Raw genomic sequence first — 26,873 nt, forward strand, 5'->3', positions numbered from 1 at the left:
CAGGTGGAGGACGGAGAGGGGCTTCAGGGTACCCAGAAGATGTGCCACGGTGCCTGAGGTCACACTCCTGCCCACCCCCTACGACCACCCCCCAGGACCCTCTCCTCTGGGTCTCGCTCATGCTCCCACACCGACTCAGCCTACGGTCTTGGCCAACACCCAACCAGCCTGGGACACTCGGAGGTCACCTTCTGCCCTGCCAATCCCACCCAACCTGGGCTGGGGTCAGGCCCGTCGCTGTGGTAACCACAGGCTCCCTCTGTGCACCTCATCTGCGGCAGAGCGTGAGCCCTGCTCTGGGGACAGGTGAGGGCTGCAGGGGCCGTGCAGCTCTGAGCCCACAGGGCTCCCTGGGTCTTTGCAGGGAATGTGACTCCAGGCTGGGCCCACCTGGACACAGAGGCTGTGGGTCCGGCTGCCACCAGGCAGGGGGCTGGACTGTGTGGGCCTGGCTCAGTCCACCTCACAAGCACCTGTGCTGCGCTCACAAGAGGTAGACCACGGCCATTTCTGCAGTGCTGGGTGGCACACAGGGGACCCACAAGGCTGGCAAGTCCCCGCTCGGTGCAGCTCTCAGCGTGGCAACACCACTGGGACAGGCAGAGACCACGGCCACCGGCTGGGGCCGGGAGAGCGGAGGTCACCTGACACCCTCCCTCCTGACCCTGACCCGCTGCTCAGCCAAGAAAGTGCCGTTAGGGCTTTTCAGGCAAGCTTTTCAGGGCAAGCTCATTTTCCTCGGGGCACCCCACCCACCCCAGCAGCGGCAGCTCCAGACAGGGTTTTGCATCCAGGGCTTCATGGCTACAGCGGCGAGGCCCTCACACCGAGAAATGAGAGCAGGCAGGCAGCTCTGACAGACAGGCCACCTGTGGTGACCCTGTGCTGGCTGGGGCCACATGCCCTGCACACGGGGTGAGCCTGGGCTCACCCTTCACCCTTAGAGACGCTCCCCTTCCAGGGGAGGAAGAGAGACTGCCCTGGCCTGATCCCAAGGTGGGGAGGCGGGGCCATCCCAAAAGGGCAGTGCCTGCATGTGCCGATGTGCAGGCAGCAACAGCAGCCTCAGCCCTGTTCCGGGGATGGAGACACCTTAGGTCTGGGAATAACAGGTGAGGCGGCAGCGGGGCTGCAACGCCATGGCAACTAGGGCTCCTCCCAGCTCTGCTGCCTCTGTGACTTCCTACACCAGGCGCCCCTGCAAGGCCAGCAGCCATGCAAAAACGGGGCTCTGCAGCCAGGAAACGGCCCCCAGGAGCCCTGGCGGTCCCCTCATGCCTCACTGGTCAGAACAGCTCCCACTGCACAGGCTGAGCCAACCACAGCCAGAGTGGCCTCTGTGGCCACTCAGGCCAACTGGGGCGTCCTCCTCAGGGCCTCACACAAGGCAGAGCCTGCCCCCCACCCATCCCTGGAGGCTGGCCGGCCCGCATCCTGGACCTGGGATGGGGCCTCCCAGCTGACAGGGGTGTCCCCAGGCTGGGCCCCGGGCCCCACGGCAGCCCCAGCCCCAGCTGGGCTGCACCAGCAGAAAGGAGCAGACTCCTCTCCCTGCTCACGAATGGACCGAGGATCCCACCGGAGGACAACGCCTCAAGGCAAACGCCCACGACGAGACCCGTTCCTGGGAAAACCAAGAGGCAGAACAGCGTCCCTGAGGTGACCTTCTGTGTAAAACCGCAAACAGACTTTTCAGCAGAAGCACACCACATCGGTTTTTCCAGAATCGAGAGACAAGCGTAGCGGCGGGGAGAGGAGCTCGGGGAAGCGCGGGGAGGCCGACAGGCCCCTGCTCCCCTCACGCCCCAACCGGAGCCCCGGAGGCCAGCTCGAGCGCTTCCTGCGTCCGCTGAGACACAAGCTGCCGCGGGACCGTCCTGTCCTCTGATGTACGGATGCAGAGCACACCGGAGAGCGGCCACGTTTAAAACAAGCCACAAGCCCGGCGCTCAGGCGGGGGGGCGGTCAGGTGGTTTAGCTTCGGGGCCTGGCGGGCGCGGTCAGGGCCTCGTGAGACCTTGGGCGCAGGAAACGACGCGGACCATCACCAGGACACGGGCCTGCCCGCCGCGCTCAGGGAGCGGGCACCGTCCCCTCCGGGTGAGGCCTCCCCACGCCGGGCCCCATAGGCCGGGCGGCCGCAGCGGACAGAGCCGGCCTCTTCTTCCTGGCGGGTGCCGGCCGCAGCTCCCCAGGCCCGTGGGCAAACGGGCAGCGGTCTGAAGGCAGAACACAACCGTCGGGGTGATGGGCGAAAAACCAGCAGATTCGGGTCTTGAAGGCTTCCGAGAACAGCCTCTGTTTTGCTTCGGGTTCCTTTTCCTTCTGCAGCCTCTCTTCCCTCCAGTCGCGGATGCAAACCCGCCCGTCCACAACTGGGTTTGGAACAAAGAGAAGAGACACAGCCAGGGCGTTAACAGCAAGCTGGCCGGTTCTCCAGGAGCAGCGGTCCCGGGCTGAGGATGAAGCCACAGGAGACCGAGTCCCCACCAGGCTGGGCAGTGGGAGGAGGAGAGGGCCCAGAACCCCCATCCACCCCCACCTCAAGGGGGAGCACGAGGGAGGGGAGGGCCGGGTTGGGTGGAGGCATCTGGTGGCTGCTGGACACCGGCGGGGGCGGGGGGGGGGGAGCGGCAGACGGCCTACGTGCCGGTTCGGTGATGACAGGACCCAGGTGTGACCCCGGAGTGGATGAGGCAGCTCGGGGGACAGGCTGGTGGAACAAGGCCAGGGGCCTGGGAGGCCAGAAGCCTGGTCCCAATTAGGGTCGGACATTGGGACGTCCTCACAGGCGCACTGGTCTTAGATGTGTCCACGCCTCCACATCAGAGAGGAGACGGAGGGGGACAGGGAGAGGCCCCCCTGGGCAGGTGAAGATGAGGGGCCGCTGCCAGTGCACAAGCAGAGCCCCCACAGGTAAACAGGAAGCAGGGGAACAGTGGGCGGGGGCGGGAGGCTGAGACGCAGTGCTGGGCAGCTGGGGGGCCCCCCCTCCCAGTGCCAGGGAGGGGGCGCCGGCCAGTCAGCTGACGCCACCAGGCTACCCCCGTAACCAGCTGCCCTGGCTCAGCCAAGGCCGCCCCAGGCGCTTGCGCGGGGCTGGTCCATCCATCCTGAGAAGTCAACGCCTCCACGTGCAGGGCAGCCAAAGCAACCAAACCCGCCCGGTTTTCCCTGGAAGCTACACACCCCCGGAGACAGAGCGGCTCGGGGAAATAAAGGAAGCTCCCTGAGTAAACCTGGCTCTCAACTTCCAAGGAAAACCTGAAAGCGTGAAGGCAGCCTGATGTTCTCTTTCAAACTGCCTCATGTTCTGGCAACGGCAAGACGGTCCGTCTTCACAGACAGACAGTAAAAACTCTCCCCAGAAACCAGAGGAAGGGACGCAGAGCCGCCTCTGCTCGGAGGGCCAGAGGCAGGACTCGTCCCGAGAAGCACCTACTGAGGGCCAGGCTGGTCCTGCCTCCCTCCCCGCCAGCTGCTTGCCCTCTGAGCAGACGCTGGGCACCCCTCTCCTGGCCGGAGCGCTGGCAACGAACCCCGCCATCCACTGGGTGCTCCCACAGCAACCCCTCCTGGCGCAGCGGGGAATGACAGCCCGGGCCGGGGCAGGCTGTGCGGATCTGGGGGACCTCGGCAGGAAGACGAGGAGCCCTGCGGGTCTGGATGGGCTCAAGGAAAGTCGGGAGAGGGCGAGGGGCCCACCGAGGCCAGAGCTGGGCACAGAGGTCAGGGCGGGCGGGCCGTCTCGGAGGGTGTACTGAGCCCCATTTCTGCAGCAAGGCCTGAGGCCCAGGGCGCAGGCGCTAAGCACAAAGGGGGGCCCTGGAGAGGGCAGAGCCCAGGAATCCCAAGGGGTTAGGAGGGCTGGCATGCTCCCCACAGCCCGGCTCCCAGCCTGCAACCGCGTGCGCACCCTCCGGCTGCCTCCCAGTGGAGAGCATCCTGATTTTAAAAGAATTATAGACACAAAATGCGCTCTACCAAGTTCACTTCTCATCCGGCATTTCCGAGCCCATTTCTTCACTAAAGTGTGAGCTTGAACTTGAACCTACTGTTCTGGCTGCTCTGTTCCTGGTGACAGACAGCACCTTGACCTAAGTGTCCTCGAGAAGTGGCTGGAGACTCTTCCAGAAACTCACAATGGAGGTAACTTTACCGGGACGGTGTGCATGCTTAGTGGTACTGGTTCAGGAGTCTGTCTCACCCGGGTCCCCAGCCCGGGCCCTCTCCCTTCCAGGAGAGCCTGGGCTGTGACGGACCTGGACTGGGCGGCGCCCAGTGTCCTGGCCTCCGTGTGGTGGCCCTGGGGCTGCCCGGCCCACAAGGTGCCTGGTGCAGCTGGAACGAAGGCAGCCGAGAGCGTTTTGACCTCCTCAACTCATGGAAGTGCTGCTAGAAAACCAGCTGTGTTGGTTTTAAAAAAACCATCTCCTACGGAGATAAGACCCAGCTCCAGTGCATACTTTTTGCATGACTAGGAGCAAAATGTTTACTGGGGCTCAAGCCCAAGCCTCCTCCTCGCGTTGTTTCCAAAAATAACCGAGCCCCTGGCCGCAAACTGCGAAGCGCAACCACACACACGCACATTTCTGATGGGAAGAGCAAGGGGCTCCAACCGTGCGGGGAGCAGGAGAAAGCAGAGCAGCCCTGGGGCACAGCTCTGGGCCGTGGAGTCCAGAGGGGCAGGGACTCCCCGCTGGAAGGCCCACCCTCCACCTGCCTCTCACCCACTCTCTGCAAGCGCCCCCCACCCCAGAGCCACCAGTTCCACGTGCAGGGCTTACTGCCATCAGGACAGGAGCAAGTACCCAAGCGACACCAAGCTGAGATGAAACTTGAGCTGGGCTCCAGAACAACCAGGCCCCTGAAGGCACTGCAGGTGAGAACCTAGCTCTCAGGTGCATGGGGGTGGCACACTGGGGGCTGCACACCCAGCTGTCGTGTGCATACAGAGGCAGGGCGACCAGGTGGTTAGAGGCTTACAGACCCAGGGGGTGGACGGGGGGCCTCCCAGCCCTGCGGCCCACAGGAGGCCTCCTCCCCTCTCCCCCCCATCCCTGTGAAACTGCCCCACTGGTAAGAGCAAAAGTTCGGGGTTGGGGGAGCAGCTCAGATGCTGGCCCAGCGCATGCTGTCCCTCGGTCGACTTCAATTCTGTGCTGCCATCAGGGCCCCCTCACCTCGGCAAAGGCCCCCAGCCCAGCAGGGCCAGTCCCCTCTTCCCCACAGACCCGACCAGGAGACCTGTCCCAAGGGCACCCAGGGGTTGGGGGTCAGGACCCCACGAGGGGGCGGCGGTGTGCCCTCCTCCCGGGGACACTCACTTCTCCATCCATGGCCCTACCGGCCTTTCGTGTCCTCCAGGGAGGACTTGGCCCTGCCTACAGGGAGCCCGTGGTCTAGCAGGGGCAGTGAGATGACTGGCACAGGACACGAGACGAAGCGCACGTGCAACCCAGGCCCAGCAGAGGCAGGATGGGGCGGGGCAGGGGCTGCTGGGAGAGAAGGCTTCCGAGGGGCCCGGCACTGGGAGGCCTGGGGGACGGCATGCGGTCCTGAGTCACAGCCCCGCAGAAACCCAATGGGGAGGGAGTCGGGAGCTAGGCCGGGAGGGAAAGGAGGGCTCCTGAGCCAGGCTGCACACGGCGTGCCCGCAGGGGGCGTGGAGGTCAAGGGTGGGCCCAGGGGTCTGCTCTGGAGCCCACGTTCCGGCACATCTTCATGGGCGCCACCCTGGACCCAGCGTGCTGCACGTCACTGTGTGCCCCGCTCCACCCTGGGTCCCCATCCACCTCCCGGACAGAAGAGCTGTGGCGGTGACAGCGCTCCCCTACCCAGCCCCCATGAGACGTTTCCTGTACCAGCGGCAGGACGACAGGGGCCACGGCTGTGCCGGGCAGGACTGGGGCACAGCCCGTGCTGAGCCTCATGGTACCCAGCCAGGCGGACAGCCGGCGGCCCGTGACGGACGAGCCAGGGCCCTGTGTACAGAGGTCACGGGCAGGGACACGGCAGCTGGCCTGCCCCTTCCCACTGCCACGGCGGAGGTTCCAGGGCCCGAGCCCTCCTCCCGGCCACAGGGGCTGCAGTCAGCACCACCGACCCCACCGCTTGTCCGCCAAGCCCCCATCCTGCCCCTTGGCACTCGCTGTTCCCTCTGCCTAAAATGCTGTCCCTTGGCCCCGTCCCCACGTCCCCGTTGAGATGCTGTTTACCTAACAGGAGCCTTCCTGACACCTCTATAAGCCTGGGCCGGGCTGCTCCCTGAGGTGCAGGGCCTGGCTGGGAGCTTGGGGTGCGCCAATTTGCAGGCAGAGGCCGGAGCGACTACCGAAGCTCCACCCAGAAAGGCTCTTTGGTGACAGAAGGCCCTGACCGCAGGCCCTCCCTTCCAGGGCAGGAGCGGGAACAGCCTGGTGGGAGTGGGAGCAGCCTCGTGGGTGCTGGGTGAGGGGCTGCGAGAATGCGAGATGCAGAAGTGTAGCCTGGGCTCCGTCCTGACGGGAGGTGCACAGGAAGGGCCCGTATTCTAGCCCTAAGACGCCCCCAAGATGAGGGTCATTTCTAAAGAAAGAGCGGGGAGCCGAAGGGAAGAGAGGCGGCCCGACCTGCACGAACGCCTGGGGAAGGGGGAACGCGGGCGGCGGGCCAGGCCCTCACCTCGGAACACCTGCGGGCTGTTCCTCAGAAGCGTCTGCAGGCCCCCGCACTCCCGCTTGAGCCTCCGCAGCGTCTCGCCATCCAGCTCACCGGCCACTTCCGCCAAGGACAGGCTCACTGTCGAAGATGGGGGTCCCCCAAACAACAAGAAACCTATTACGAACCTGCTGCACAGGCGGCACTAGGGGGCCCCGCATTCTACCACACATTTAGTTTTACTTTCTTGGCCGCCCTGTGACAGCGGAGCTCCCCGGCCGGGGATCAGATCGCAGCTGCAGTTGCGACCTGAGCCACAGCTGTGGCAACACCAGATCCTTCGCCACTGGGCGGGGCCGGGGATCCAACCCAGCACTCCAGAGACGCCACCGAGCCTGCGGCACGACAGTGGCAACTCCACCTTCTATAAACTTTTTTGGGGGTCTTTTTTGCTTTTTCTAGGGCCGCACCTGCAGCACATGGAGGTTCCCAGGCTAGGGGTCTAATCAGAGCCGTAGCCACCAGCCTACGGGATCCGAGCCACAGCTGCGACCTACACCACAGCTCACGGCAATACCAGATCCTTAACCCACTGAGCGAGGCCAGGGATCGAACCCGCAACCTTATGGTTCCTAGGTGGATTTGTTAACCACTGCGTCACAACGGGAACTCCAGCTTCCGTAAACTTAATCCCCCCATGTGTGTCAGCGAGAGAGACCACGCAGACTTTCCATTCAGTCTGCAGCTCACAAGAGCTGGATGCCACGCCTGAGATGCCAGGAGCCCCCCCCAGGCCGTGTCCTCTCACCCACGAGGACAAAACACCTCCCAGACGGGGGAAGCTGGCACCGCCATGCGGCCCCACCGGAGACCCCGCACAGGCCACGGCTCAGGGCTGGAGCCACGCTCCCTCCGCCAAGCCCACCGGGTCCCTCTGAGGGGCAGGAAGCTCGGGAAATCTCCCCTCCCCCATGGCGGAGGCTACGTCTTACCCACCCTGTGCGCGTCTGGACCGCGCCAGGAGGGCAGGCCCCTCCGCCCACGTGTCCCCTCAGCCATGCCTCGCAGAGCACGGACTCCAGGCTCACACCTTGCACAGGGTGCAGACACTGGGTACAGGCTGGGGAAGGGGCCGCTAACTCCAGGGACCAAAGCACAGAAGACCGGCTGTGAGCAGAACCTGCAGCTGAGAGCCAAGGGCACACTGGCCCCCACTGGGCCGGGCCTCTCACGCCTGGTGGGGCAGCGGGGACCTCACCCCAGCCCCAGAGCCCTGGAGGCCCACTGAGGGGCCGCCGGGGCCCAGACATCAGAGCCGCCGCCGTCTCTCCTCCTGGAGCAGAGGAGGACACCCTGTCTTGCTCACCAGCGGGGGGCCCAGCAGAGGAGGGGCCCGCCACGCACCCTTGCCCCCAAAGGGCGCCCCGGGGACCACAGGTCCAAGCCCATATTTCCAGGTGGGCCCACAGGCCTGGGGGCTCCATGCCCATGAGGAGCCCCACCCAACTGCCCTCCTCTCCACCCTGGCCCGCCCAGCAGGTGCACCCAAGAAGCAGGAAGCCAACCCAGAGCTCCCCACCAGCTGCTGGCCGTGTCACCGGGTACGCGGACGGTCAGCCCCTGAACCAGGGTGGCACTGACCCCCACCGGGTCCCCAGAGAGGCTCTGCCAACCAGACGCCCACAGGGTCGGTGATTCCCGGAGGGGGGACAAGCTCGATGGCGCTGCCGAGACGAGGGGCGTGATGATGGAGAAACTCGGCAGCACGCCATCCCCGCTGGGGGCAGAAGGAGCCATGGCTGCCCCGCCCGGGCCCCTCGCACCCTCAGGCCCGCGGGCAGTGGCCCTGACCTCGATCTCCTCCAGGGACCCCACAACGCCTGGGGCGGCCCCATGGCACCTCCAATACCGCCTGAGAAGACGGCCCTCCCGGCAGCCCTGCGCGCGCTGGGCCTTCCTGGCAACTTCACACAGCAGCCAGGACTCCGTCTGAGCCCCGCTCCTGACAGCCAGACTCCAGCCCGGCGCTCGCCCTGAGAACGATCAGAGGCACGTCCCTCCCCTGGGTCACGTCTGAGTGTTGCCTTTGGGGGATTTCGGAGAGAACTAACTTGGCCAAGCATAACGTCTCCCAAACGTGCCATATATTCGAGGGGCCAGTGCTCTCCTCTGGCATCTGGTAACCTGCTCTGCTCCGATCACGTCTACGGATGAAAATGAGGAGATGGAGCCCTCAAAACTTGAGTGTTCCTGCAAAGGCAAAGGGCCCGGCCTTCACCGCGACCTCAGCTTCCTTCTCTGAGGCAGCCCGAGTCCTGTGTGCTTTGTGAGGGGACCTACACGGAACAGTCTTCCAACGAGCTGGCCAAGAGCCTCGCTGTCTTGAAAAGCGACCGCCCGGGTCTCGGTGCCACCGAGGAGAGCAGGGTGGCTGCCCAGACCCAGCAAGCAGCCAGGCCCGTAGTTACCTCCTCCATTCCAGGCCTCCGCATCCCGGCTCTGGGAACTGCTGGGCTCCGACTGTTTTCTGCCCAACAGCACACCTGCCACTCGCAGAACCACTTGATCAATGAACGCACGAGGGAGGCGGGCGCAGTTCCTCACGCGCTCAGCTTGTTCTCGGGGCTGAAATCCACACAGCCAGAGGCCTCCCGCCCGGACCCCTGGCCCTGGCCGCCCAGGCCCCGGGTCCAGGCCTCGGTCACCCTCGGGGCAGGGGGCTCCGGCGGCCCCAGGCGGGGGAGGGGCAAGCCCCCGGCCCCGGCGGCTGTGGATGTAGCGCCTTCTCCGCTCGTCCACGGAAGCTTCTCCAGCAGGCGGGTAGGTTCTGGATCTCCCGATGAGACAAACCTGCAGGAAGAGAAGGGTGAGCACGGTGGCTTCCTGCAGCATTTCGCCCTCCTCCGCCAGAGGCTCTAGCTCTGGAGAACAGCTGACACCCGTTTCAGATTCCTCTCCTGAAAGAAATCCTAAAAAGACAGATACACCACTCACCGCCAAAGCCACGGGAAAGCTCACGGCTCGGACCTCGAGAGCCCGACGTGCACGTACAGGTCAAGGCCATGCTTCGGAGCTGGCCGGCTGCGCCCCGTTTCAAACCCTTCTCTCCCGCCAGCCCTCACTGCTCCCCGGCCTCCGCCCCAGGGGCAGAGCCTGAGGCCCCCTCCAGAGCTCTCGGGGGGCCACGGCAATGAGTGTCTTCGTGCCGGCCTTGCCTGAGCAAAGGCAGCACGGGCGCGTGACCCCCGCACCTCAGGGCCTGGCTGTCCAGGGCACGCTGTGCCCTCCCTTCTCCAAGTCCAGACGGAGGCTGCCCTTGGCTGCCCCTGGGAGGGCGAGCCCCATCCCGCAGAGCTTCCAGGAGAGCAGCCTCTCTGGACGTCCTCCTGGGCAGGAACCATCAAGCCAGCGTGCAGGCGACAAAAGCAAGTAAATCCGTTGTGTAGTGACGGAATACTACTCAGCCATAAAAAAAGAATGAAATAAGGCCATTCGCAGCAACATGGATGGAACTAGAGACTCTCATCCTGAGTGAAGTCAGTCAGAAGGAAAAAGACAAATCCCATACGGCATCACTCATATCTGGAGTCTAATATACGGCACAAATGACCCTTTCCACAGAAAAGAAACTCATGGACTTGGAGAGCAGAGTTGTGGTTGCCAAGGGGGAGGGGGACGGAGTGGGGAGCTTGAGGTTCCTAGATGCAAACTGTTGCCTTTGGAATGGATGAGCAATGAGATCCTGCTGCGTAGCGCTGGGAACTACGTCTAGTCACTTATGCTGGAGCCTGACAAGGTGTGAAAACAGAATGTGTACATGTATGCGTAACAGGGTCACCATGCTGGACAGTAGAAAAAAAAATGTATTGGGGAAATAACTATTAAAAAAAACAGGAGATAAAATTCTACATACCTTATAAAACAGAAGAAGCTTTAAAAACATTTATTTTGAAATAACTATAGATTCAAGAATTTAAAAAAAAAGAAGGAAATCTGGTCACATCAGGCCGCCCCTCACTGCTCTCCAGCTCTGCCGCCTGCTATCGTGTGATCTTGGGCAGGTGACCAGTGTGTGCGTGGGGAGAGGGCCTGGCATGTGATCAGTCCTCAGGTGACAGCCACGTGTGGACCCCCTGCTTACACCTACCCCGCAACCATCTGCCTACAAGAACTCCGAGGCTCAGAGAGATGAAGCCACGGCCTGCGGTCACCAGCAACTGGTGGCGCCAGGACCCAAACCCCAGCAGCTTCCAAACTCGGAAGACTACGTGCCAAGAGGGGAACATGTAAGGAATGACGTGGAGGCGCTCGGAGGGGTCCTGAGGGACATTTCCAAACTGATTTCAGGCAGTGACGCAGTGACGCACCGGAAGCCGACCAAGGCCCAACCCCTGCCAGCGGGTGGGCGCCCGTCGGGAGAGCTGCCCATCCCCGTGCAGCAGGTGAGGACACGGGCACGGGCGTGCGTGATGCGCCCATGAGCGCCCTGCGGGAAGTGGCAGAGCCGAGGGTCGAACTCAAGTCTCATCCTTCTCACCACCGCCAAGCAGCGGAGCCGAGATCTGAATGATGAGTTTTCGTGTTTTTGCTTTTTTTTTTTTTTTTCAAAAAGAAGCATGGTGACAGCCACAGAGTCTCTCAGAAGGAAGTCGCCCGAGACAAATATACAACGGACATCAGCACCTCCTCCCCTGGCACGCAAAGGTTCGAGCCTCCTGAGTGGTGAGCAGGACCCCGGCGGCCCACCCCGACCACCTGGCAGGGTCACAGACCGTGCAGGGGGCAGTTTCTACCTGGACAAAGCGCACTGCAAGTAAATCTGAATTGAGAGGTTTTCCCTAAGAAAATCTGAAACCATTTCAAACCTCTGAAGCCAACTTCAATTTCGGCCAATTATCTGGGAATCTAAGTCAGAACCCAGAGCCTCCTGCCTCTAGACCCACTGAGGCCAGAAATCTGTACAAAAGCCAAGCTGACACCGACTTTGGGAGGGTCCCCTGGGGCCAGTCCCAGATTCTAGAAGGAAATAAGATGTGGCGGGGGCTCCCGCAGCTCGGCCACGGGCCTGGAGAAGGAGGGCCAGAAGGGCCGCCAAGGGGACGCCAGGCCCCGCACCAGCCCGCGACACCTCAGGGACGGAGACCTTGGGATGAGCACAGGCACCTCTGGGACAGCCCCGCCTTCCAACGTCACCGTGCTGTCTGTGGTTCCCTGACAAGGAAGGCCCCGCGCTTTCCGTCCGAACACCCACGCGTGGCCCGCCGGGACAGGCAGGAAGGAGGACGCACCCTCTTGGTGGACGGAATCCGGAGGCAGTCCTCCTCCACGTGGAAACCGCAGGTGGAGCCCACCTCTGCGATGAAGTCCAGGTACCCTCGGTACTGCGTCTTCCCACTCTGGCTCCGCTGGAACTTCCCGACGAAGTCGAAGAAGCAGCAGGGCAGGACGAAGAAGCGGCAGCTGTAGGAAGACCTGCAGAGACAACCAGCAGCACAGAAACTGAGCGTCCTGAATAGACTCAAGACAGAGAAGTGCACAGAAAGCCACGAGGCAACGGGGCCTCAGGGCAAAATGCAAACAAAACGCTACGGGCCAAGTGTGGGTCTTACGTCAAAAAATGCATCACAGCCGGGCCGGTTTAGTCCCGGGAGACAGTGAAGCAGTGTCCGTCCACTAACACGGGACTCTAATCACTTTCCTGCGAAAGTTTTCTCTGCTGTAGTTACGGTCAACTGCATAGCGTAAAACTTTCTGGAGATGTCCAGCTGTGGACAGCAAAGGGGGGCACTACAAGATGAAGGCTTTCTCCTCGGCCTGTATTATTCTAAAAAGGCCACAAGAATAGATCCGGAAGGAAGGTCTTCGTAAGACACAACCAGACGGAGACAAACACTGTGCGTTATCACTTATGTGCTGAATCTAAAAAATAACACAAGAGCACGACCACAACAAAAAGAAACAGACTCACAAATACAGAGAACCAAGCAGCAGTTACGGGGGGGGGGGGGGACAGGGCTGGGGGGTAAAAGATACCATCCGCTACGCATCACATAAACGAGCTACAAGATCATATCCTGCGGAGCTCCCATCGCGACTCAGCAGCAACGAACCTGACTAGGATCCATGAAGACACAGGTTCAATCCCTGGCCTCGCTCAGTGGGTTGAGGATCCGGCGTTGCCGTGGCTGTGCTGTAGGCCGGCAGCTGCAGCTCCAATTCAACCCCTGGCCTGGGAACCTCCACACGCTGCAGGCACAGCCCTAGAAAAGCCAAAAAAAAGAAAAAGAGTACATTGTACAGCATAGGGAACACAGCCAGTATTCCCGTGTTTTATAAGAACGAAAAGATTCTTCATCTGTACAAAGCTTTAACTGCGATGTGTATACTTGAAACAAATATATATATATAACACTGGGAATCAACTACACCTCAAACACCTCAATTTTTAAAAAGTGATGGTAGAGGAAACCAGTAAGAAATGAATGAATCAATCAATCAATCATAAAATAGTCTGACAAGTAAAATATTCAAAGAGCCTTGGAAAAAAGAGACTTGGCAACGGGCAGCGGCCCCCGCCCTGAAGGGACCCGTGTTTCAGGAGAGCACCTTTACACGGACAGACAGACCCTCCCGTTAGCGGAAGAAAACTTCCCAGGAAAGACAGAGCTTGCGCCAGTGGGTGCAAACACTGCAGAAGCGGTCACGGCGCCCGACAGAAACAGTGTGGACGCGTGACCTGTGTATGTAGTTGTGTGTGTCCCAGGATCCGCATTTTAAATAGCAAAAGAAAACAGGTGGAATTTGCTTAGTTATTTTCATTTCACGGCTGCACCCGAGGCACATGGCAGTTCCCGGACCGGGGTTTGCATCTGAGCTGCAGCTGCGACACCCTGACCCTGTACCTCCACAGTGACGGAGCCACTGCAGTTGGATTTTTAGCCCACCAGGACACAGCGGGAACTCCAGAACTTATTTTGTTTTATTTTTATCATTTATTTATTTATTTATTTGTCCTTTTGCCTTTTCTTGGGCCGCTCCCACGGCACATGGAGGTTCCCAGGCCAGGGGTCTAATCAGAGCTGTAGCTCCCGCCAGAGCCGTAGCAAAGGGCCTCCCTAAACACCCCTAGGCACACACTTCGCCTCCTACACACAATGACACAACCCAACAACACTCACAACCACACAGCACACCCACCGCAGAGACACGCAACACGCACACTCGGCAGAAAGAACGCAACCGCTCCGTGACCACATACACCCACCGCCCCCCACACCCCGATAAACCTCACAACACCCTCCCAGACACACCACACAGCACCGCAGCAGCGCGGGGCCCGAGCCGCGTCTGCGGCCCACACCCCAGCTCACGGCAACGGCGGATCCTAACCCACCCACTGAGCAAGGCCAGGGACCGAGCCCGCAACCTCATGGTTCCCAGTCGGATTCATTAACCACTGCGCCACGACAGACGCTCCCAGAACTTATTTTAATTCATCCCAATACACCCCAAATCATTTCAACAACCTGAGCTGGCCACGCCTGCCGTGCTCAATAGCCGCAAGCGGCCAGGGGCTACGTTTTGGACGGTGAGGTTCAGGCACAAGGCACCCCCACCCTCACTACACCAGCTCCGCTACCTACTCACCGGGCTGCAATGACAGGTATCCACGGGGTCAGCTCGTCGGAATGGTTTCCGATCAGCCAGTCGACGTCAGGGAAGAGGGTCTGATCATTTGGAGTGACTGCCCATTCCTGAAAGACACAGAACAAGAGGAAAGGTCCAGTATCTAAAGGCCGAGCTCCTGAGCTGGGGCTGCCGCCTTGCCCCCGTGCAGAGCCACGGCCACCGGGCACAGCCCCGACCCCTCGGTGCTGCGGGCCCCCGTCTGCAAAGGGCGAAAGCTGGGCCCAGAGTGAGGAAGTGTGTGCCTGGCCTGGCCTGTCCTGCCCGAGGCGCCGAGGACTGCCCTGCAGAAGGGTGAGTGGAAGCCGGGGCCTGAGAGTCCAACACAACACGCTCATGCGACCTCAGTTTCGGAACGAAGCGCAGGCATGTTCCACGGCCAGGCGTGGGACACAGATTCCTGTATTTCAAAAGCCTTATTTGATGGGAACAAGAGGCTCTTAAGAAAAAAACGTGCTTTTGACGACAGAGTCGTGATAATCACGAAATGAAGCCCCACATGAAACGAATTCTGCAGTCTGCTATCTTCAAAACTGCAATTACGACTTTTCTAAAAACAAGTGAGGCTTTGCTGTTTAGCACGCTGGAAAGATCACTTGAAATGTGACTACAGTAAAATTACTAAGTGTAATTTGTGCTTACACATAAGCCATTTAAAGAGGCAGACAGACAAATTTACATCTGGAATGGGTAGGAATAAAGGATAAGTAGCATCAAAAGTTTGTTTTTCCTGCTTTTAAGTTATGCACAGACCATTCTCAGGATTTTACTGAGATACTGTTTTCAGCATTGTAACGTCCGTGGAAAGAGAAGCCCGTCGGCTCACTTAAGAACCAAGACGACGTGACGTTCTGACTTGCACCCAGCAGGCCTGCAGAGCCCCTTGTGTTGTGGTGTGCGGTAAAGCATGCGTGGCCCTGAAACGTCAGCGTGAACGCAGCGCCTTCCTGTTTGCTGGCTCGAGGGTGACCCGCCCGCCCTCTGGCCCCGGGAATTCTTCCTTCGGCTTTGAGAGTCCAGCGGTTTCGGCAGTCGCGTCGTCCCCGGGGTTGACCGTCCCTGCAGCGGGGAGGCGTGGCGCTTCTTAGCAGCAGGCGTGGGGTGTTCACTGAAGGCTCTCGGGTCCTGACAGCGCTGTCCCAGCCCAACTCCAGAACTTGTCAGGGCGGGGAGCCCGGCAGTTCCGGGCGAGAACTTGCTGTCTGAGTCCAGACAGACCGCCAGCTCTGAGGCGCACTCAGGGCAGTGCCTTCTCCCCACGCTTTCTCTTCTCATGCGTATTTGCTGATGTTTGAATTTACGGGTCATGTATGAATACACGGCAACATGCGAATCCTTGCAGCATAAAGCAAAGTACGACCATATGATGGAAAAACTGAGCAGAGGCGGAGGTGTCGGGCCACCGCCGTGAATGTCCTCTCCTCCAACCTTCCTTTTTTGCAGTAATAGTCTCAAAAAAAAAAAAAAAGCAAAGAAAAAATACAAAAATAGTCTTAAAAACTTGATTTCCTATTTGCAGATGAAACGATAGACGTGAGATGTGTCTCCAGAGCACAGCGGTGCTTCGCGGGGGACGGGCAGGAGACGAAGGGTAACGGGGAGCCTGCGACCAGGGTCTGTGTTTGCCACGCGCTCCTGTCCACTGTCTGTGTCCCACGTCCCCCACGGGAAAAGCGAACGCTCGCTTCATTTCTCCAGCAGCCTCCTGCCCTCTGGCAGATAATAATCTGGGCCCTAGTCACACCCAGGTGACTGAGCTTGGGGACAAAGGTCTCCAGGTGATGCGGGCAGCTGGGCAGCAGAAGCCCCCACGGTGCCCCAGAGCCAAGGACACGGCCCCACTGCTGAGCGCTTCCCCGGCAGCCTAGAGGCCTGGCCTAGAGGTCGACACCGGGAAAGGCCAGACCCCACCCCCGACTGCCTCGTCCCGGGGAGGCCTCCCTCCCTGAGAGCTCGGCGCTGCACTGGACCCCAACAAGGGTGACGGCCTCACTGCAGCCTGGCAGTCACAGCAGAGGCCAGGCCGCCGGGTGGCCCAGAGCAGATGCCTGTCCATCCCACAGGACAGCCGCACGACCGCGGCCCAGCCGTGCCCGCCCGGCTTCGCGCCCCTTCACCCGACTGTCGCCCACGTGCTCTCTAGCCGAGGACGCTCCCCAACCACCCGCCCTGCCCCCCGAGTCTCTCTTTAGCACTTACTGCCCCCCACTCCACCTCCGCGCAGTGTAGCTGTGGGCGTCCTGCCCCCCACCCCCGCCCAGAAGGCAGGAGCCTGGTCACTGCGGAATCGTCAGGCCTGCCTCCAAGTCCCCTGGGCCCCCACCCCCAGCACCAGCCCTGACGCAGCATCGCCCTTCCAGGCTCAGCCGTGCCCCTTAGAGGCCCCACAGGCCCGCCCCAGTCCCGGCAGGGTGGGCACCCACGGCCGGGTGAGCGTCCATGCGCGTCCACGCCGGATGTGAAGCCTGCGCAGCAGGAAGGCCACCTCCGGCCTGGCTCAGCACCTCTCTCCAGCCTGACCGGAGGCTCTGCCAGCCTCCCCCTCTCAGGTCCCGCAGCAGCGGGGTCACCGTGAATTGCCAGGGGGTCAGCACTTCTGACTGGGCCACGCGGAGACACAGTCCCCAAACCAACTGCCCCCAGGCACCACCGTGCTGAGGTCAGGTGAAGGGACCGAGCCAGTACCTCTAGGTGCGTCTCGGGTCCATACATGTCCCAGATGTTTCTTCTCCGGACGTCAATCCCTCTGCCTGGATGCTGAAACGACGAAGTTGAGGAGTCAAAGGTTAGGTCAGGACATCATAAAAGAGGAGCAACAATGCATCAAACCCGGCAGCCTCGCCGCCCGCCGCACGGGCACGAGACCCTGAGCGCCTGGCTGCGGTGAGCGGACACTCAGGCCCGCGGGGCACAGGACCTGTGCTGCGGTGTCGGAGGCTTGCCAGACGTGCGTGTACACAGGCCACAGCGAATCAAAGAAACGAGACGGCGCTTGAAGAAGGACGCGAATCTCGGCTTGCAAAATATACAAGACTTGCCCAGACCCCTGGGGAAAGGGAGCGAGACGGGAAATGCACAGCGGGCGAGGGGCTGCTTGGAAGCACGTGGCCAGATACTCCAGATGTCGTGATGCAAAGCCATTGACATCTTGTTCTCAGGACCAGAACCCTGAGGGAGCTGGAGGAAAGGGCGGAAGAGCCTTAAGCAGAAGCAACACCATCTTTCTCTGGAGGGCTGTAATCCTTTATAGCCTCTGTGAGTACAAAGGCTCTGGGCCTGGCACATCTGTAGCCGTGATCAGTGCCAGTGTAGATGCCATGTGGGATCCTGTACGTACAAGGAAGGAGACAAGAGCCACTAAAAGTCCTGCCTTGGCTCAGAGGGCGCCTATTGCCTCTCGAAGGCGGGAGCCCCTGATCCCCACTCTATTTCTCTGTCTCTTCGTTCTGACTTCTGCGGCACCGCTGACTTTGGGACCTGGGTTGATGAGCAGGTCTCGTCACTGCGGCATCTCCGTGCTCGGTCAACAGGCCAGGGTGTGGGAGCACCTCCAGGGCTGCAGCCGCAGCCAACACACCTGGAAAGGGAGCCGGCCCCTCTGCCCTCGGGCAAGCTCAGCTCTCAGGCTGCCTGCTCCTCCAGGTGACAGGTGCCTCCTCACCCGGCACCCCCTGAGCACAGGCGGCTCTTCGGGCCCTGCCCGCGCCTCCAACCACCTGCTCCCAGGTCACCTGATGCGCTAACCTGCTCACAGGGCTCACCACGCAAACTCATTTTCTTGTAAAGCACCTCAAAAAGCGCCTTCTAACGACCCCACGCCAAGTCCCAGAACCAAGGACAGACATGTCTGTCCCACAGGGCAGGACACCAGGGTCCATGCCACCAGGCTTCGAGCCCCGCTGTCACCCTCCAGTCTGAGCTGCTGATGACCAGCTCGCTGGGCGAGGAGAGCTGCGGGCGCTGCGGGCACAGGCGCTGCCAGGGCTGCTGCAAGCGCCCGGCCTCTGCTTCCCAGGCCAGGACTCGGCGGCAGAAGCGAGCGTCACGCTCTAGGTACACGCGTGGACCCTGACTGTCCCGAGCTCGGATGGAGGCTTCTCGAGGGGCGAGCCCACCTTAGCCTTGGTTCCCCGCCCCGTGTCTTGGCGCGGTGGGTTCTCCAAAGAAATCACTGACACCAAAAACACAGGGGCCGCTAAGCATGTCCTGAGGGCCCCCGTAGCCCGACGCTGTCCCGGCCTCCTGCTTACAAGCCGCCCCGCCACTCTGTCCACACCCAGTCGCTCTGAATCCAGCGCGGGCCAGCAGACAGAGGCCTCGTGCCGGGCTTGAAGCCGCTCCAGCCCAGGGTCGACAAAGAGCCCGGGCACTTTACCCCCTCGCTGCTCAGGATGTGGACTAGGAGGCCGTTCCCGCAGCCGAGGTCGACAAACGACTGCCGGGCTGTCTCTCCCCGCACGGCTCTCTCTTCTTCCCAGAGAATCTGGAAAACACACAAACACCAGGCAAGCCAGTCTGGGAGTCACTCCACCCCAGGGTAACGCACACCCAAGCCCCGTGGGACGGCAAATCCGCTCCCAGGACGGGATCCGGCCTGGTGAGCAGAGGGAGGCGGGCGGCACTGCTGCCGCCCAATCTAAAGGCGTCATGGGTCAGAAAATCGAGACGAGTGAGGCCAGGGGCCCCCAACCTAGGTGGTCGCAAACCGGCCAGGGAAGGTCTAGAACCAGGAACCCCGAGCCCGAGGACGGGGGCGGGCACTCATCACACCGCCCCGTCAGCAGCATCTCTGTGGTCCAGGCTGCCTCTTAATTAGGAAAGTCCTGCTGCAGCTCGAGCTTCGGCAGGGACGCTCCAGATTCGAACTTGCTCTGCAGTCACGCGAGTTTAAAGAAGGCATGTACGCGTGGACGCAGCGTCGGCAAACACAACTATAAAACCCTCGACTGCCAGTAGCCATCGCCCCCACGAACGTAACGACACATGGTCTCACCAGCAGGTAGGCAGCAATTGCCACGTCTTCATACACAAACTTCTCCGGGTCCGTGACTTCAGGCCACACCTGGCAAAATTTTCAAGAGCAAATGTAAACTGCCTGCCCATCCCGTTTCACACGCTGAGGTGCGCCCACAAGGCAGAGGTCAAGGTGGACGAATCGGGCGATGACACAGAATGAGGGCACTTCAAAGGCAGATATCTCTCACAATAAGCGGTCTGCATAAAAGACACGGGAAACTGGGAAACCTCATACAGTATTTGTGTAACGGGACACAGGGAGAGAGCAACGGAGGCCAAAGCGTGATTTTGGAATAAAGACATTGTATTAAGATACTTATTTACTTCCTGTTTTTTAGGGCTACCCTGCAGCATATGGAGGTTCCCAAGCTAGGGGTAGAATCAGAGCTGTAGCCTCTGGCCTACATCACAGCCATAGCAATGCCGGATCCTCAACCCACCAAGTGAGGCCAGGGAGCGAACCTGCGTCCTCATGGATGCTAGTCAGGTTTGTTATTTAATACGAGAGCTCCGTATTGAGATGTTCAGATGAGGGAAGTGGCCGTCGGCTCCGCCACCCCATCACTGATGTAGCCGAGGCTGACGGGCAAGGAAACGAGGGCTGGGGGTGAGGAAGCAGAGCAACAGGGGTCAGGCCAGGGCTCCAGCCGCTGTCAGGCACCTCCCGTCCCTCATCAGGCGTCACTCGGCTGTCTTGTCCCGTCTCTCTCTCTACAAAGCCGGAATAAAGCCTATGGCTGTGCTCGTGTGAGGTCTCGTGACTAAAATCAGCCAGTGCGGAGCTGTCCTACAGCTCAGTGGGCTAAGGAGCTGGCGTTGTCACTGCAGCGGCTTGAGTTGCTGCTGTGGAGCAGGTTCGATCCCTGGCCTGGGACCTTTCTGCAAGCTGTGGGTACAGCCAGAAAATAAAAGTTGACATTAAATAAAACAGTGATGCGCGGGACGGGCATCTGGCAAGGAAAAACCACCGGCCACTGTCGAGTGTTCTGATTCCCGTCCTCGGTCTGGCGGATCAGACAGTCCAGACGCCCCACGTCACCAGGGACACCTTTAAAAGCTGGAAGCCCACAGAAGCGCCTTCTTAAAGGTGCGCGGGGCAAGACAATGAAGGGCCACTGGCCAGGACCGGGAGAGCAGGGGAGCCGAGGCCGGCCAGCCCGGGCCCGCCCTCCGTCCTGCGGGAACCAGTGGCCACTGCGTCACGCCTGAGACTTGGGGGCGGGGAGGGGGCTCTGCTACACGGCAAGAGGGGACGGATTAAAACCACACAGAAATGATAGCTGTGGTTACTTCTAGAAGAAGGGACGGAGACAGACCAGGAGGAGCAGATGGCGGTCAACGACATTGGCACAGGCACCTGGGAGATACTGAGGGTTCGGTTCCGGACACCCCCAAAAGGGAGCATCACAGCAAAGCCAGTCACAGGGGTTCTTCAGATTTGCAGGGAAAATAAGCTATGTTTACACTACACTGTAGTCTATTAAGTGTGCAACAGCATAAGGTCTAAAAAACACTGTACGTACCTCAATTAAAAAAAAAAAAAAAAGCGGAGTTCCCGTCGTGGCGCAGTGGTTGACGAATCCGACTAGGAACCATGAGGTTGCGGGTTCGGTCCCTGCCCTTGCTCAGTGAGTTAACGATCCGTCGTTGCCGTGAGCTGTGGTGTAGGTTGCAGATGCGACTCGGATCCCTCGTTGCTGTGGCTCTGGCGTAGGCCGGTGGCTACAGCTCCGATTCGACCCCTAGCCTGGGAACCTCCATATGCCGCGGGAGCGGCCTAAGAAATAGCAGCAACAACAACAACAACAACAAAAGACAAAAAAATAAATAAATAAATAAATAAAAAAGAAAAAAAAGACAAAAAAAAAAGCTTTCTTAGGAGTTCCCACAGTGGTCAGGGGAAATGAATCTGACGAATAACCATGAGGTTATGGGTTCAATCCCTGGCCTCGCTCAGTAGGTTGAAGATCCAGCGTTGCTGTGAGCTATGGTGTAGGACGAAGACTCAGCTTGGATCTGGCATTGCCGTGGCTGTGGTGTAGGCCGGCAGCTACAGCTCCGATGGGACTCCTAGCCTGGGAACCTCCATATGCTGCGGGTGAGGCCCTAAAAAGCAAAAAAAAAAAAAAAAAACCTTCTTGCTAAAAAATGCCATCCGCCATCTGAGTCTTCAGTGAGTTGCAGTGGCAAGGCCGAAGGTCTCTGATCACAGTACCCTAGCGAAGGTACCGTGCGAAATACTGTGTGAATCACCAACATGTGACAGGCACACAAAGTGAGGAAATGCTGCTGGAAAACGGTGCCAACAGGGTGACTCCGGGCAGGACGGATACAAACGCTCAGTTTGTAAAAAGTACCCACATGTGCGAAGCACAGTCACTCGAGATCTGCTTGTGGTGCTCTCTCTTCAGCTGTGTTCTGAACACACACGTGTGTGCTGCTACCTTCTTTTTACATTTTAGATGTAAAATTAAGAACATTTTACAAAACTTTTCTCCTTTTGAGAATATATGCTTTTGTGCTTCCATTTTTCATGTATTTTCTTAGAATACCTTTATGTTTACACTAAAGAATTACAGTGATTTACTAACGACTTTATAATGTTCAATTACTTTAAATGAAAAATCTCCCCTTTGTTCTCGTGAAAAAAAATTAATGCACAAAACCAAACTACCGAACAAAACACAATCCTTTTCCATAACACAGTTGCCAGTGTTTTTGTGGTCTTGCCCCCCCCCCCCCGCCGCCCCCGCCAAGTATGTCAAAGCACAGCCTGCAACCAGGGGGCTTCGGTGGGTGTATATGGACTTAAGGTCCGCGTCTATAGGACCTAGAAGGTACACAGGGAAAACAGTGTCACCTGCGTACTCCGTCCGGTATACACCCCATCTAGCCGGGGCGGGGGCGGGGGAGGGGGCACACACCTTTCTCCCCAGAATTACCTTGACCATGTCCTTATACTTGGCTTGAGCTCCTGTAGACCTGGCTGTACTTCCCGATGGGGATGAGGGACAGGGTGCTTTTGAATCCACGCTGCCTGCTCCCCACACACCACCTGGCCAGCCTGGCCAGCAACTCTCCCCCAAGCCAGGTGGGTCTGGGACAGACAATGCCATCCGAATGCCATCTTTCTGGACAGAAAATTAAAACAGATATGAACCTTTAAAATAAGAGAAACAGGAATAAGCCGAGCTGGTTTCAATTCTTTTAAATTATACATTTATTTGCCAAGAGAGAAATTAAGACAGCTACAGTTACAAAATATTTTACCCAAAGCAGAAAACAATCTGGAACTAGTTACGGAACTTTCGTCTTATACAAAAACCACGTTTCAAAAAGCAGAAAGGGGAGTTCCCGTCGTGGCGCAGTGGTTAACGAATCCGACTAGGAACCATGAGGTTGCGGGTTCGGTCCCTGGCCTTGCTCAGTGGGTTAACAATCCGGCGTTGCCGTGAGCTGTGGTGTAGCTTGCAGACGCGGCTCGGATTCCGCGTTGCTGTGGCTCTGGCGTAGGCCGGTGGCTACAGCTCCGATTCACCCCTAGCCTGGGAACCTCCATATGCCGCGGGAGCGGCCCCAAGAAATAGCAAAAAAAAAAAAAAGCAGGAAAGGATGCTTCCTCTCCTGCAAATGTTGTGAACAACTCATTTCCCCATCTTAGGAAGCCCATCAGAAAGACGGACAAAGCACAAAGCCCCCCGCCCCTCCCGCGGGACCAATTAGCCAGATTCTAAACTGTCTCCTGATTTCCTGAACTCTTCCTTGTTTCACCTCTTTCACACATGCAACCCAGACGGAGAACGCTGGTCCACCAAGGACCTCCCGGCCAGGAAGCTGAATGCTCAGTCGCAAGGCTGAGGACACTGTCCATCCACGCCCACCGTGTTGTCCTCTGCCACAGCCCCGTCTGTCCCAGCCCCTGCTCAGCCCCAGCTGCCAGCAGCACTTGCTGTCTGCGTGCGGCGTAAACACACAGCAAGAGGGCCCAATCCTAACACCCACCCTCCCCAGGAAAGGGGAGAAGCAGCAGGTTTGCTGGGCTGCAAAAAAGGACGTGTGGGCAACCCACAGGGGAAAGGAGCAGAAGCCCCGGCCCAGGCAGCAAGCAGGGTGAGTGCAGAGCTGGCGGCAGCGGCTAGGCAGGAGCAGGACTGTTCAGGCTTTTGCCACCACACACATCAGAGGGACACGACTTGCTCCCGTAAGTAACAGGCACCTGAATCTCCATGAGGCGCAGCCAGGGCGCTCAGAGCTGGAGGCCTGGGAAGGACGCTGGCCACTCGCCTTCCATCCCTTCCCTTTGGAAGCTGTCCTGCTGGGACCGACAGCCCTCAGGCCTTTCCTGCTCTTTCCCAGGTGTCCCCCAGGGGTCCCCACAGCTCCCCCTCATCTGCCCAGGCCTCAGGGGGCCTCCCCACCTGCCCTGGTACACTGGGCACAGTGCTGCCTTGCCAAGGAGAGGACCGGAACAGAGCCCAAGTTGCCTCACTCCTCCAACATGATGCTCAGTGCCCCTGGCATGGAGCTGTGGTCTGTCTCCCGCCCACAGGCCGTGATGCCCTCCTGCCCAGCGCCAACACCCGGGGGGGCACGCGACACGTCTTGCTGCAAGAACACATGGACCCGAGTGCCAAGCCCACTACAGCCGCCACCAAACATCATCTCTTCGGGCTCCGCCAAGAAAGACACATATCACGCCCCACAGTGTGACCAGTGCCCAAAGCAACTCAAGGGACAGCTGCCCAGCAGGGCAATGACAGGAAATGCCAGCCTGGAAAGATGGGAGCACCAGCCATGCTCAGTGGCTCCCCCTGCAGACAAGGGACCCCGGCTTTCCTGGGGGGCTGCCCTCACCCTCCCCCACTTTCCCACAAGCGGGGGATGGGGGGGGCCTCAGGGCAAATGCCCCTTGGGGACTGTTGGAAGTTTGCCAGACATGCATGTACACAGGCCACAGCGAATCAAAGAAATGAGACGGCACTTGAAGAAGGACGCGAATCTCGGCTTGCAAAATATACAAGACTTGCCCAGACCCCTGGGGAAAGAGGAGCGAGACGGGAAATGCACAGCGGGCGAGGGGCTGCTTGGAAGCACGTGGCCAGATACTCCAGATGTCGTGATGCAAAGCCACTGACATCTTGTTCTCAGGACCAGAACCCTGAGGGAGCTGGAGGAAAGGGCGGAAGAGCCTTAAGCAGAAGCAACATCATCTTTCTCTGGAGGGCTGTAATCCTTTATAGCCTCTGTGAGTACAAAGGCTCTGGGCCTGGCACATCTGTAGCCGTGATCAGTGCCAGTGTAGATGCCATGTGGGATCCTGTACGTACAAGGAAGGAGAAGAGCCACTAAAAGTCCTGCCTTGGCTCAGAGGGCGCCTATTGCCTCTCGAAGGCGGGAGCCCCTGATCCCCACTCTATTTCTCTGTCTCTTCGTTCTGACTTCTGCGGCACCGCTGACTTGGAGACCTGGGTTGATGAGCAGGTCTCGTCAGGGGACCTTGGGCAACTGTCACAAGGCTCCACCGGGGCCGACCCTGAGTGTCCCATCAAGCAACAGCTGCAACAGGTCCCTGCGACAGCCGCCCCTCCTCAGGGGCGCAATCATGATTTATTTCCTAAGTTAGACTGAGGGCCACAGAGGCGACATGCCCAGAGTCACAGTGCCGGTGGGAACCCCAGGTCTATCTGCTACCCAAAACCAAGCACTTCCCACTGTACCCCTGGGCTCCCTCTGAAACCGTGTACAAAAGCTCCCTGCAGCTAAACAGACGTGGTCCCAAGGTCGTTGCCCGGAGAACAGACCGACGCAGCTCCGAGGAAACATCTGCGGAGCACTGAAGGAACTTACCGCTCCTCTGACTTTTTCATTTGAAAACATCAAATGGAGGAGTTCCCGTCGTGGCGCAGTGGAAACGAATCCGACTAGGATCCGTGAGGACTCGGGTTCGATCCCTGGCCTCGCTCAGTGGGTTAGGGAGCTGGCGTTGCCGGGAGCTGTGGTGTAGGTCACAGGCTACAGCTCCGATTTGACCCCTAGTCTGGGAACTTCCATATGCTGCAGGTAGGTGAAGCCCTAAAAAGACAAAGGAAAGAAACAAAATAACAAGAGAATTGCCTGAATCTGGTCCTAGAACCAGGTACAACTAACCATCAAGGCTACAGGAAGGTAGTGGCTTAAGACTCCAGCCAGGCTGTGACCACCTGGTGCCCACAGGGAGAAAGATGTCAGGGCAACGCCAACCAGGAGGCACATCCCCAAAACCCGAACTACCTAGGAGTGTCCCCAGCGCTCCTTGGTGACCCCGAATCTTACAGCCACGTAAGGAAAATGAAAAGCATGCCTCGCTGAGAGAGAAGGAATGTTATCCATGACTCACCATTCTCCTTCGGTGCGACTGAGCTGAATCTGATACACGCTGCTCATCTTAACCCTTAAGTTCCCTTCGACATCTTCTTCCAGGGGTAAAAAAGTTACCATTCCATTGAGGACATCTGGGGAGAAAAAGATAAAGACAAAAGCGCTCAGTTCAGAGTCTGATCGGAAGTGGTCCTCAAACAGTCACGGATGGGCTGGGCTGTGCACGTGCCTTCAGTCCCCCAAGGCTTTTCCCACCTGATTTGCTGCGGCATCCTGCCCACCGCGGATGGCAGTGTTCCCTGGGAGCAGAGGGCAGAGGTGGCCCTGGAAGGGCACTCGTGGGGAGGAGCACGTGTCCTGGGAAGCCCACGGGAGCTGGCGGAGGCCCGAGGCTGAAGGCGGCCCCGTGGGCACTGAGGTGCCGATCCCCTGGGTCCAGGAGACGTGACGTGTGAGAGGTGGTCAGCCGGAAGGGCTCCTAAACTAGTCTGGGCGCCAGGGCCGGCCTCCTGGAGAGGGGACACCTGGAGGAGTCTTACGGGGGCACAGAGGCCTCCCATACAGGGGGAGGGGCAGATATGCACCTAGGAGCGTCTCAGCATTCCTCCTGGTGGTGACAGAACAGCCCCAGAGACACCCACACCCTAGCACCCAGGCCTGTGACTACACCGGGTTACGTGGCAAAAAGCCGTGACTGGGGTTAGAGAGCTGAGAAGAGAGGAGTGGCCTCTGCATTACAGTGGGGCTCGACCTAGTCACACGGACCCTGGAAAGCTGAGAGCCGCCTCCCACCGGAGGCAGAGGAGAGGCAGCCGCAGAAGGCAAGGGGAGTCCAGGCTCAGGAAAGAGAGATGGGGGAGGCCTCTGTGGGCTCCCCGGGAGCCGGCCTTCTCCCTTACCCCTTTACCTACTAAACTGCTCTTTGCCGTTCAATGTCCAGGCGCCTTCACCTTCCAGGCACCGCCCAGGCAATGACCCCACCCTCTGTACGCAGGACACGCATTTCTACGCGCCCCTAGCGCCTTGTCACCGACTGACCGCTTTTTATTCTGCTTCCTCTCGGGATGACTCTCCTCTTGGCCAAAGCAGCCAGGCGCCTCAGCCTGGCTCAGCGAGGCTTCAGCCGTGGCCTATGAAGCCTTGAACAAACACTATCCAAGTTCCCCAAAGTTCAA

At 59.5% G+C, this 26,873-nt stretch overlaps 1 protein-coding gene across 1 annotated transcript in view; it reads right to left on the minus strand.

Moving 5' to 3' along the window:
* Nucleotides 1–1,655: 1,655 nt before the first annotated feature.
* The window catches only part of TRMT44 (tRNA methyltransferase 44 homolog), a 36,641-nt gene continuing 11,423 nt past the window's right edge, over nt 1,656–26,873 (minus strand). Inside the window, 7 exon segments of the mRNA XM_047751740.1 lie at nt 1,656–2,375; nt 6,664–6,780; nt 9,108–9,489; nt 11,928–12,111; nt 14,287–14,393; nt 17,011–17,082; nt 18,701–18,808. Coding sequence (XP_047607696.1) covers nt 2,074–2,375; nt 6,664–6,780; nt 9,108–9,489; nt 11,928–12,111; nt 14,287–14,393; nt 17,011–17,082; nt 18,701–18,808 — 1,272 coding nt within the window. The 3' untranslated portion in view covers nt 1,656–2,073.

This window comes from Phacochoerus africanus, chromosome 10, assembly GCF_016906955.1.
Source record: "Phacochoerus africanus isolate WHEZ1 chromosome 10, ROS_Pafr_v1, whole genome shotgun sequence".
NCBI classification, from domain to species: Eukaryota; Metazoa; Chordata; class Mammalia; order Artiodactyla; family Suidae; genus Phacochoerus; species Phacochoerus africanus.